At 33.3% G+C, this 12,276-nt stretch overlaps 1 protein-coding gene across 50 annotated transcripts in view; it reads left to right on the forward strand.

Annotated features, from left to right (window-relative positions):
* The window catches only part of LOC127849548 (uncharacterized), a 130,527-nt gene extending 119,398 nt beyond the window's left edge, over positions 1 to 11,129 (forward strand). For all 50 annotated transcript variants that reach the window (XM_052382231.1, XM_052382228.1, XM_052382236.1 and 47 more), the window contains 2 exons: positions 1,415 to 1,561; positions 3,462 to 11,129. In XM_052382231.1, the coding sequence (XP_052238191.1) occupies positions 1,415 to 1,561; positions 3,462 to 3,589 (275 nt within the window). In that variant the 3' untranslated portion in view covers positions 3,590 to 11,129. The remainder of the gene's footprint in view (positions 1 to 1,414; positions 1,562 to 3,461) is intronic.
* Positions 11,130 to 12,276: the final 1,147 nt, after the last annotated feature.

Consider the following 12,276-nt stretch of genomic DNA (forward strand, 5'->3'; position numbering starts at 1 on the left):
TTTATAAACACTCTAGAGGCCACATTTCATGTCGGATCTTCATGAAACTTGGTCAGAAGATTTGTCCCAATGGTATCTCAATCAAGTTCGAAACTGGGTCATGCTGGGTCAAAAACTAGGTCACTAGGTAAAAAAAAAGAAAAACCTTGTAAACACTGTAGAAGTCACATTTCATGCCCAATCTTCATGTAACTTTGTCAAAATGTTTGCCTTAATGATATGTTGGTAGAGTTCAAAAGTGGTTCCGGTCGGTTGAAAAACATGGCCGCCAGTGGGCGGGGCAGTTTTCCTTATTTGGCTATAGAGAAACCTTGTACACACTCTAGAAGTCACAATTTTTGCCCAATCATCATGAAAGTTGGTAAAAACATTGGTTTTATTGATATCTCGGACGAGTTCAAAAATGGTCCAGATCAGTGAAAAAACATGGCCGCCAGTGGGCGGGGAATTTTTCTCTATATGTATATAGTGAAACATGTGAACACTCTAAAAGTCACATTTTGGGCCCAATTTTCATGAAATTTGGTCAGAACATTTGTTTCCTTGATATGAGAGTTGAGTTTGAAAATGGTTTCGGTCAGTTTAATAACATGGCTGCAGGGAGGGGGGGGGGGCAGTTTTCTTATATTTATATAGTAAAAAAGGCTTGTGAACACTCTAGAAATCACATTTTTTGCCCAATCATCATGAAACTTGGTACAAAGATTGGTTTTATATATATCACATAATTAATGCCATAATTATTGCCCTTAGATTGTCAAAATTTTCATTATATTATACAAAATCCTTGTAAACACTCTAGAGGTCACAATTTTGTTTCAGATTTTATGAATCTTGGTCATAATATTCATTGTTGTAAGCAAACTTTGATGTTTGATAAGGGGGGGGGGGGTCAACTCAAAATATAGGTCACCAGGTCAAATCTTACAAAAACAAAACCACTCCATATGCCACAGTTTTGGTTCAATAATGATAAAACTTGACCAGGATGTTTGTCTGGACAATATCTAGGTCAAGTTTGACGTTTGGTAAAGATTGAATGAACCGACTCTCTCAGGTGAGCGAACTAGTGCCATCTTGGCCCTCTTGTTTTAATTATGCCCTTATGCCCTCTGTCAATGAGGGGTTATATTTGAGTGTCTGTGTTGGTTGTATCAGTCAGTTTTCCCGTCAGCCAGTCAGTCGTTTGTTCCAATAAAAGAAGTTGTTTGTTATTTTGAATAGTTGTTTTCTTCTTCCTCAAACAATTAAATTGGAAATTTTAATATGACACCATAATCAAATTCTGCTTTTTGTATCCTTTATTATCCACGCATTCCTGAGTTATCTACCCTGGGACATTGCTGAGAAAGCAGTCCAAGGGTATTATCAGTAGAAACGTTTGTGACAAAGCTCTTGTTTGCTTTTGATGCAGAGTGTGTGTACGGGACAGGGACCTGGTCAGAGTGTGACACAACAGAGAACCCAATGCGTACCCGTACACAGATCCTGATATCTGGTGGGTCCAACTGCAAACAAGAGAAGATAACCAAGAAATCGTGCAAGAAGAAAAACGGACAAGGTTGTATGATTTTCTTATAATTACGGACATGTTTCAAAAGGTTAATACAGGTTTATTCATAAATTTACAAAATATAAAACTTTCTGTTTTGTACATTAAATTTAAACATTTTTAGTAACACAATGGTATTCTGACAGTATATTTATCATTCTGTAACATATATTTTTCAAACAATAAGATTTTTTAGTAAATGCTTGCTTACAAGACTAAAACATACAACAGCTCAGTCATAGATCCTTAACTTTCATTTCTTTGAAATATGCAAAAGCTTAATACCCTCTATTAATGAAACTCAAAATATAGAAACTTTAAATGTATATTAGGAAGAGAAGCTTTCAATGTTTACATCTGATTCAAAATCTTGCCCTTCTTGGTGTGTTTTATAATATCTGAGTTATCTCCCATATACCAGTATTCCATTCCTAATGACAACTTTAACTTTTAGTAAGATGCTTCAATGGCCCTCCAATATGGAGTTTAAGACATTTATTGTAAAAAAAAAATTGCAGTGCCCGTTTCTCATGTAGGAACTTTTATGATAATAAATAGCTTTTTCTCGAGTTCTCTTCCTTTTATCATAATGAACCTTCTTTTTAGCGAGGCTGTTTTCAGAGAAAACCCGAGCTATTGTCATAGCCAGTTCATCGTCTGCTGTCAGCCGTCCTCCATAGGCGTCATGCTAAAACCTTAACATTGGCCATAACTTTTAAAATATTGAAGATAGCACATTGATATTTGGCATGCATGTGTATCTCATGGAGCTGCACATTTTGAGTGGTAAAATTTCAAGGTGAACATCATCCTTCAAGGTCTAGGGTAAAAAAAAACAAAGTCAAGGGAAGTAATAAGCTTTAAATGGACATAGTTATCTGACCTGCCCACGTATATATTTTTGTTAAATAAATCAAAGCGGCGCAGTAGGCGGCATTGTGTTTCTGACAAACACATTGTGGTAAAAGGTCAAAGTCATCCTTTACGGTCTATGGTAAAAAATACAGATTTAAGGGAAGTAATAAGCATTAAAAAGGGAGAAAATTATTCAATATTGAACATAGCCACTTTATATATTTGGCATGCATGTGTATCTCATGGAGCTGCTCATTTTGAGTGGTGAATCTGTGAATGTACAGTCACGGTAGTGGCTTTTAATTATTTGCTACTAAAAATAGAGATTTGTTACAGACAATTATTTTCAAGGGAAGTAATTTATATAATTATAAATATCATATTATATATTTCCTTACCAAGAATTGAAGTTCTTTTCACAGTTACTGTACAGATTTATTATTTTGATTATTTATAACCCAAATGATTGATTTGTCAAAGTTTTTTTTTTAAATGATATACTCATAATTTCTTTAATGTTCATTACATACCTGTGGACTTATGTCCATAGATTCATGATAAACTCTGGCTATGATCTCTTTTAAACCACAGGCCTTGATTGTTAGTGATGTCTGACATGGTCGTAATTGACTGTGAGACCCTCCCCCCCCCCCCCCCCCCCCCCCGGTTTGGATTGGAAAAAATTCAAGGGAAGTAATAACCTTTAAAGGGAGATGATTTCTATACCCGCCAAATGATAAATAGAAATGTTATTTTAATGCAACGCAGTAGGGGGCATTGTGTTTCTGACAAACACATCTCTTGTTTGGTCACTAGGTCAAAGGTCAAGGTCACTGTGACCTCTAAAAAAAAGCGTGGCACCCGTTATGTAGTGCTCTTGTTATACATTTGTGGTAGTCAAACCACAGACCTGTACATAAATATTTATATGTTTAATAATAGATCTTTGGTTAAACATTGTTGTGTAATTTTCTGACAAATTTATTTAAAAAAAACAGCAAGGCTTTGGAGTTTGTCTCAGACTGATAATTTCTGATCATATGGTTTCTTTCAGTGCGTTGTTTCTACGGCCCGTGGGGTGAGTTTGATGCTTGTAAGAACGGTGTACAGAAGAAGATCCGTCATGTTATACAAGGAGGTCTCGAGTGTGAACTGAAGTCTGTGAAAATGAAGGCTTGCTAATGGATCTTGTACATTTGTATGTAATCTGTGCTCTGGAAAAACAGGGCTTAATGCATGTGTGTAAAGTGTCGTCTCAGATTAGCCTGTGCAGTCCACAGATGACACTTTTGGCATTTACGCAAGTCTCTTCTTAACCAAAATCTTGCTAGAGTTGTTTGTTATTGTTGTTTTTTTTTAAATGTGACAGTAATTTTTCTTAAGTTTCTTATATCCTATTAATCTTCTAACACCAAAACTAGCAATAGTTAATTATCTTATCAATTTGGGTATACTTTATGTAGCCAGCTCTTTTTTTAGAATTAGAATCTATATAAAGATCAAGTTAAATTCACTACATGTTATTCAGCAACATTCTGGAGGCTTCGTATGCTTGTCAACTGTATGCTTCGTATGCTTGTCAACTGAATACAAATGAGACACAGGTTAATCAGGAACGATACTTCACAGGCCTTGAATAAAAGTGGAATGTGTAGTCCCTGATAAGCCTTTGCAGACTGCACAGGCTTATCTGAGATGACACAGGCTTATCTGAGATGACACAGGTTTATCTGAGATGACACAGGCTTATCTGAGATGACACAGGCTTATCTGAGATGACACAGGCTTATCTGAGATGACACAGGCTTATCTGAGATGACACAGGCTTATCTGAGATGACACAGGCTTATCTGAGATGACACAGGCTTATCTGAGATGACACAGGCTTATCTGAGATGACACAGGCTTATCTGAGATGACACAGGCTTATCTGAGATGACACAGGCTTATCTGAGATGACACAGGCTTATCTGAGATGACACAGGCTTATCTGAGATGACACTTTACGCAAATGCATTTAACTCCATTTTCTGGGATTGAGGCCAAAATCGTTGGATATTTTTATTGTCTGTGCCCAAATACTTTCAAATTTGCTGTTCAAAATCATGCCATAATGTATACTGCTTGATAATTGTATATTAACAATTGATCAACTGTGGTTATGGAATTTATACATTATTTTAATCAATTGTTGTAGTTGTTTTTATTTACTGATTTATCAATTGAAGATACAACTATTCTTAGTCATTTTAACCTCAAATGTTGCTGTGTTTCTCTGTCATTATAATACAATAAAACATACAGTTTGCTATACAGGTCCTAATGTTACATTCTAATGACTTTGTAATGATCTTTATTTTGAAAAAGATACGTTTTGAATTTACATTTAGTACTGAATTAACAATTATTTACTAATATTGATGGTTATTTATGTATCAATTGTATTATTACCCTGACTATTTGCCACTCTTGTTACATATGTTGTCTTTATTATAAAATTGTCCTTCTCTTCAACAATACATTGTGATGTCTCATCCAGTTCAATTTATTTACATACTTTTGTAATATTAATATTTCATATTTTGTTGAAGTATTTACTTTTATTGCTCCTTTACATTATAGTAAAATTGTTTAATTTTTGTTTATGTATGTATACATAAAGCATACCCATGATGTTTGAGGTCATAAGACAAAAATGCATGATTTGATACTTATAATAGCTGTATTAGTGATATTTTGTATGTTTATCTATTTATTTTTATTTTTTAATTTAGTGATTTTTTAAATAAATATATTTTATAAGAGAAGTCATAAATAGCTAGTTTGTGTTTAACATATTTGCAAATTGGTATTACAAGAAATGTCACAGTGAAAAAGAAAGTTACTGATGTTATATTCTCTATTCGATTCAAAATGCATAGTATGCAATATGGTTGCAATATTTCTGTTCAAGAAATGTCAAGTGGTTTACAAAATTATGTTGGCATTGTTAGATTACCAGTAAGTTCATTGTATACATATATTCAATTTAAATAAGTAGATGTATAGTGCCATTTTTAAATCCAGTCTTTGATCTCAGATATAGGTATAATTATACGATGTTATGTTCGCTATACTATTTTAGCGTTCTCTAAAAATTACTATAAAAAATATAGGCAAGAAAATGTACAGATTTATAAAATAATTTTCTTTTGTGTGTCTTCATGTTCATGTTTCTGTACTAACAATTATGACAGTGTTTTTTATAAAAATTTTTTTTTGGAGAAATACTTTTATCTAATGAATTCAGTCTTATTGATTAGGTAACAACCCATCATAAAATCTTCAATTTTGTAAAATCTTTACTTTATAATCATGCTTATAATATTGTTAAGAACAATATATTTAAAAGTGACATTATACAAAATTATGGATTAAATATAAAATCCAGTGATGAAGTGGCAAACCAATGATTTTTTTTTCATCATATGTCTGACGTGTGGCATTGTGTGTTTTCCGGCCGTGAATTTTTAGCTCTTTAGCATTTTAGAAGCAACATTTGTCATCCAATCTTGATGAAACTAGGTCAGAATTTATATCTTGGCATTATTTAGGTAGCATCCCATGAATCTAAAATAAGGTCGTCAGGTTAAATCTTATTATGACTAAATCTTGATGAAACATTTCAGAATGTTTTATCTTTAGAATATCTAGGCCGAGTTTGAAATTGGGTCATGTTTGTGTCTGGCATCTGTTGTCGAGTGTTGGGTATTGCCTGTCATAAACTTGTAGAGCTTTAGCATTTTAGAGGCCACATTTTTCGTCTAATCTTGACGAAAATCGGTCAGAATTGTAATCTGGACAATACATAGGTCGCATTTGAATCTGGGCCATTTTTGTCCAAAAACACGGTCTAGAAGCCACAATATGTCTCAATTTAAATGAAACATTGTCAAAATGTTTTTCTTGACAATATCTAGACAGAGTTTGAAGACAAAATCTAGACAGTATCTAGACAGAGTTTGAAGACAATATCTAGACAGAGTTTGAAGACAATATCTAGACAGAGTTTGAAGACAATATCTAGACAGAGTTTGAAGACAATATCTAAACAGAGTTTGAAGACAATATCTAGACAGAGTTTGAAGACAATATCTAGACAGAGTTTGAAGACAATATCTAGACAGAGTTTGAAGACAATATCTAGACAGAGTTTGAAGACAATATCTAGACAGAGTTTGAAGACAATATGTAGACAGAGTTTGAAGACAATATCTAGACAGAGTTTGAAGACAATATCTAGACAGAGTTTGAAGACAATATCTAGACAGAGTTTGAATCTAAGTCATGCATGTCAAAAAACTTTCTTACCAGGTCAACTCTTAACAAGAGCTGTGTTTGTGAAACACAATGCCCCCTACTGCACCGCTTTGAAGCCATATATTTGACCTTGAAGAATGACCTTGACCTTTCACCACACAAAATGTGCAGCTCCATGAGATACACATGCATGCCAAATATCAAGTTGCTATCTTCAATATTGCAAAAGTTATGACCAAGGTTAAGTTTTTGGACAGAATGACAGACAGGCCAAAAACAATATACCCCCGATCATTCAATCTGGAGGGCATAAAAAACCTTGTTTCCACTCTAGGGGCCATGTATATGACTCAATCTTTATGGTACTTGGTCATAATGTTTATCTTTACAATATTTAGGCCAAGGTTATGGGCTTTTAATAACTTGGTAACCAGGTAAAATCATGAAAAAAATCTTATGACTCTAGGAGCAACATTTATGACCTTAGTTTGATGAAACTTTGTCAGAATGCTTATCTTGAAATTGTCTAGTCTAAGTTTCAATCTAGGTCAGGTGCGTCCAAAAACAAGATCACCAAGTCAAATCTTTACAAGACCTGTGACAAAGATCACTCCAGAGGGCACAAATAAGACTCAATCTTGATGAAACTTGGTTTAAAATTTGATCTGTATAATATCTTGTTCATGTATGAATCTTTGTCAAGTGGGGTCAAAAAAAGGAGCACCATATCAAGTCTACAACGTTTGGTGTTCATATAGCCAGGTGTGCAAATAAGGGCCATCATGGTTCTCTTGTTTGCATGTTGACACATTTTGATTGATATTTTTCTCACATATTGTATGCCGCTTTGACATATTGTATGCCACTTTGACATATTTTATGGCACTTTGACATAATGTATGCCACTTTTACCTATTTTCTGTCAATTGTAATATTTTAGACAATTTATAAGTCTTTATATTTTTGTATTAATAGTGAGTATATTTCTGTAGAATACAGTAATAATATGATTTCTCTCAGATCTGTGGCATTAGTTGCAAGTTCAATCTTGTTAAATACATCAGTTTGTACATTTATTTCTATCATCATTTTTTGTGTCATTTGCTGATGCATGCTGTACAAAATTGTATTGCATGTTACACCAATTTTTATAAATATAAGGTTGAATGCATACAGTAATTAAAAAGTTACAAAAGAATAATATTTGATTTGGTTTACCCATTTTATGTGATAGTCTTTTTACGAGTCTTTCATGTTTTTCTAAAGTTGTTTATTTAGAAAATGTAGTATCATATGTATAGATTATAGTTTGTACTGAAAAATCCAACTCTGTGTTTAATAGATTATCAAATAAATGTATCCATGGAGGCTTTGAAGACCTTATCTAGGTTTGAGCAGACCAGATACATTGATCCTGTATGGCCTTAACTATCTAGTGCATGTTGGGACTGATTATAATGGGATATATGTAAATTACCTATATAACTATAGATTTTGATGGAGTACAGATTTTGAAGTATTTTGAAATACTAGCTTGTAATTTTGGACTCAATATATGTTGAATGTTTTCTGTATAGGGTCAATCGTGGTAGTAGAGGATAACATCCATCAACATAAAATGTACAATTTAGTTTCTATGTTTTTATTACATTGCTTTCCTTTATTTTAGAACATTGTTGGATGACATACTGGTAGTTCAGATTATTTTGAATAAAGTGAGCTATATGAAATCACTGCTAGAATTCATGCTAAATTATACTTTAATCGCTTCAATTTGGATTTGGGTTCATACCATAGAATTAAATGCAACTTATTGACATGGGAAGTCTGTGTAAAAACTGTGCATGGTTATACAGGGATGAACGGTTTTGAAGGATTGACATATTATTTTGTTGAATGGATGATACCAGAGGATTATTATGTACTACATACATTATTAAAATAAACATTCCTGAAAATAGAAAGATCACTGATCAGGTTAGTCCTTGTTAAAAATTAATGCGAAATTGAGACATTGCAAAAACTAATGAGTTTGGTATTAAGCACTTACACGAGTTAGATCCATAAGAATTGTGTACATGGTTGTTGTTGTTGTTGTTGTTGTAAAAATACAAAATATTAAGGACAAAAAGTGTATGAACGATTATAAACTTTTGTTAAGTGATGTTTCAATAGGAATGTGCGTGTCTTTAAAATATAAAGATGACTGGATACTATTAATTTCTTATTATACAGTTATTTCATATAGTGACATTGTGAACTTTTCTTTATGAAAAAAATGCAGTTAACTTTAATAGTTGTTTGAACCATATTTAAATTTATTATAATTAATGCAAAGATTTTGTAAAGGAGCATCATCAAAATTTTCTTCTAAGTTATTGCAATCATTACCTTATTTCTATATTTGGTTTTCTCTGGTCAATTTCCATACAAGTGCTATAGTGCACAAATTTATTATCTTTGATGAAATATTGTGTGCTCTTTAATTGATAGATCATTAAGATGACAGTTTTAATGATGAAAAATAAGTTTACTAGAAATTACGCAACACATTTGTCAAGTGCCTACCACAACAATTGTGAGAGTAATGAACTTTTTTTGGACATATTGTTTTTACCCTGTCTGTTTGTTGGTTTGTTTGCGTCAAACTTAAACAATTTGGCCATAACTTTTGCAATATTGAAGATAGCAACTTGATATTTGTCATGCATGTGTATCTCATGGAGCTGCACATTTTGAGTGGTGAAAAGGTCAAGGTCATCCTTCAAGGTCAAATATATGGGGGGGGGGACATAGTGTTTCACAAACACATCTTGTGTGTTCATATTATAATGTTCTGCATGTTTTATTCTTAAATTATTTGATAATAACAGTATTTAATATTTAATACTGATATGATTGGCTTAAAGCAATACTGAAGAACTGTTATTGAATAATAAATGTACAGTGTTAAAATAGTTTTGCTCTTAATAGTCAGAGTTTAATTTTCAGGCGACCCTTGAAACTATTTTCAGATAATGAGGTCACAAACAAAAATAATATCAGTTTATTGAAAAATTGACTTGTTATGAGTATAGTGACCTAATGATAGCTAAGCCTCTATTTTACTTGTAGTTTTCAAGTCACAAATTTCTTTACTGTATTTTCCTGTGGAAAATTGATTGAATCTCCGTCATTAGCAAGAAGTGCATACATTTAATAATTAAAGTAACAACAAGAAATTTCAAGTTTATTAGATTTCCATTCTTTACAACATTAGTAATGCACATTTTATTGCAAACGAGCGTGAAATGAGTGTCTTTAGCTATGGTAATCATCTTTATATACATTTATAAAATTTGCCAAGAAATGAGGGTTAGTTTTAATTGCTTTCAAACATATTTTCATTAGCGTAATACATATACAATAGCTTTACAGTGTTGAATTTTCATCTTGGCAAACCAATATAGGAGCCAAGTGGAAATAGCACAAATTACATCATCGGATAGCTTAATCAATGGAATAGGTACATGTATATTGGTGAAACTGGCTTTCCATTTAGATGCATTTATTCATGTATAACATTGTAAATGTTTGAATATATGTTTAATTTTTAAGATGTTATTTAACAAATATTAAATTCTTCTTTTTAATTAGTAAATTTAACAGCAAATAGGGCTTTCCATTTTGAGGTTTGAATGTAGATGTATATTGACACTTTTGTTCAAATAAACATATTTTTTTAAGTAATGAAACATTATAGGTACATTATGATGTGGCTCATTGGGTCATTGTCAACTTGAAATGGCTTGAAATCACCCAGGGGTGACTAGAAGCCAATTAATGTCAACCTGGGGTGACTTCAAGCCGATTCTTATCACCCGGTCGGCTTGAAGTCATCCCAGGGTGACATGAATTGGCTTGAAGTCACCCCAGGGTGACATGAATTGGCTTGAAGTCACCCCAGGGTGACATGAATTGGCGTGAAGTCACCTTAAGGTGACAAGACAAGAATCGGCTTCTAGTCTCCCCCGGGTGACTTGTGGGCCATTTCAGGTCGACAATGACCCAATGAGCTATGATGTGAGATACTTTTACATGTAATAATATCAATGATGAACAAAATCAAGTATTTTTTCTGTGATTCCTGATTTTGTTAATGTAAACAGATATATAAGTGACTTAATTTTCATATGATTAACAGATTAAATGCATGTTTAGTAAACAAATATTCCGGATGCATACATTTTATATGAAGTATTGTTATATTGAACAAAACCAGAGTGTCAATAAACTTTTCAAAATTAAACTTATCAAATAAATTGTACACAAATGTATCATATAATTTGTAGGAAAACTGATCACATGATATGTACATAAATTGTTTATATATAATATGTATGTATGTTGTGCCTTGGTGTTCAATAAAAATCTTACAGCAGCAGTTGATTAGTTGTGACATATTTTGCACCAACCTTCGTATAGAGATATAACTGGTTCCTAGCATATCTCTATCATATCTGTGCTGTCAGTACCAACCTCTGTAATGAGATATAACGGGTTTCAGACACAGCTCTATCATATCTCTGCTGTCAGTACCAACCTCAGTGTAGAGATATAAATGGTTCCAAGCATAGCTCTACCATATCTCTGCTGTAAGTAACAACCTCCGTGTAGAGATATAACTGGTTCCAAGCATAGCTCTCTCATATCTCTGCTGTAAGTAACAACCTCCGTGTAGAGATATAACTGGTTCCAAGCATAGCTCTATCATATCTCTGCTGTCAGTACCAACCTCGGTGTAGAGATAAAACTGGTTCCAAGCATAGCTCTATTATATCTCTAATGTCAGTACCAACCTCTGTGTAGAGATAAAACTGGTTCAAAGCATAGCTCTATCATTTTCTGCTGTCAGTACCAACCTCCGTTTAGAGATATAACTGGTTCCATGCACAGCTCTATCATATCTCTGATGTCAATACAAACCTCTGTGTAGAGATATAACTGGTTTCATGCACAGCTTTATTATATCTCTGATGTCAATACAAACCTCCATGTAGAGATATAACTGGTTCCAGGCATAAGCTCTTTCATATCTCTGATGTCAATACAAACCTCTGTGTAGAGATAGAACTGGTTCCATGCATAGCTCTATCATATCTCTGATGTCAGTACCAATATCTATGTAGAGATATAACGGGTTTTAGGCACAGCTCTATCATATCTCTGTGTCAGTATCAACCTCAGTGTAGAGATATAACTGGTTCCAAGCATAGCTCTATCATATCTCTGCTGTAAGTAACAACCTCCGTGTAGAGATATAACTGGTTCCAAGCCTAGGTCTATCATATCTCTGCTGTCAGTACCAACCTCAGTGTAGAGATATAACTGTTTCCAAGTATAGCTCTATTATATCTCTGATGTCAGTACCAACTTCTGTGTAGAGATAAAACTGGTTCCAAGCATAGCTCTATCATTTTCTGCTGTCAGTACCAACCTCCGTTTAGAGATATAACTGGTTCCATGCACAGCTCTATCATATCTCTGATGTCAATACCAACCTCAGTGTAGAGATATAACTGTTTCCAAGT

Source organism: Dreissena polymorpha, chromosome 11 (assembly GCF_020536995.1).
Source record: "Dreissena polymorpha isolate Duluth1 chromosome 11, UMN_Dpol_1.0, whole genome shotgun sequence".
Taxonomy (NCBI): Eukaryota; Metazoa; Mollusca; class Bivalvia; order Myida; family Dreissenidae; genus Dreissena; species Dreissena polymorpha.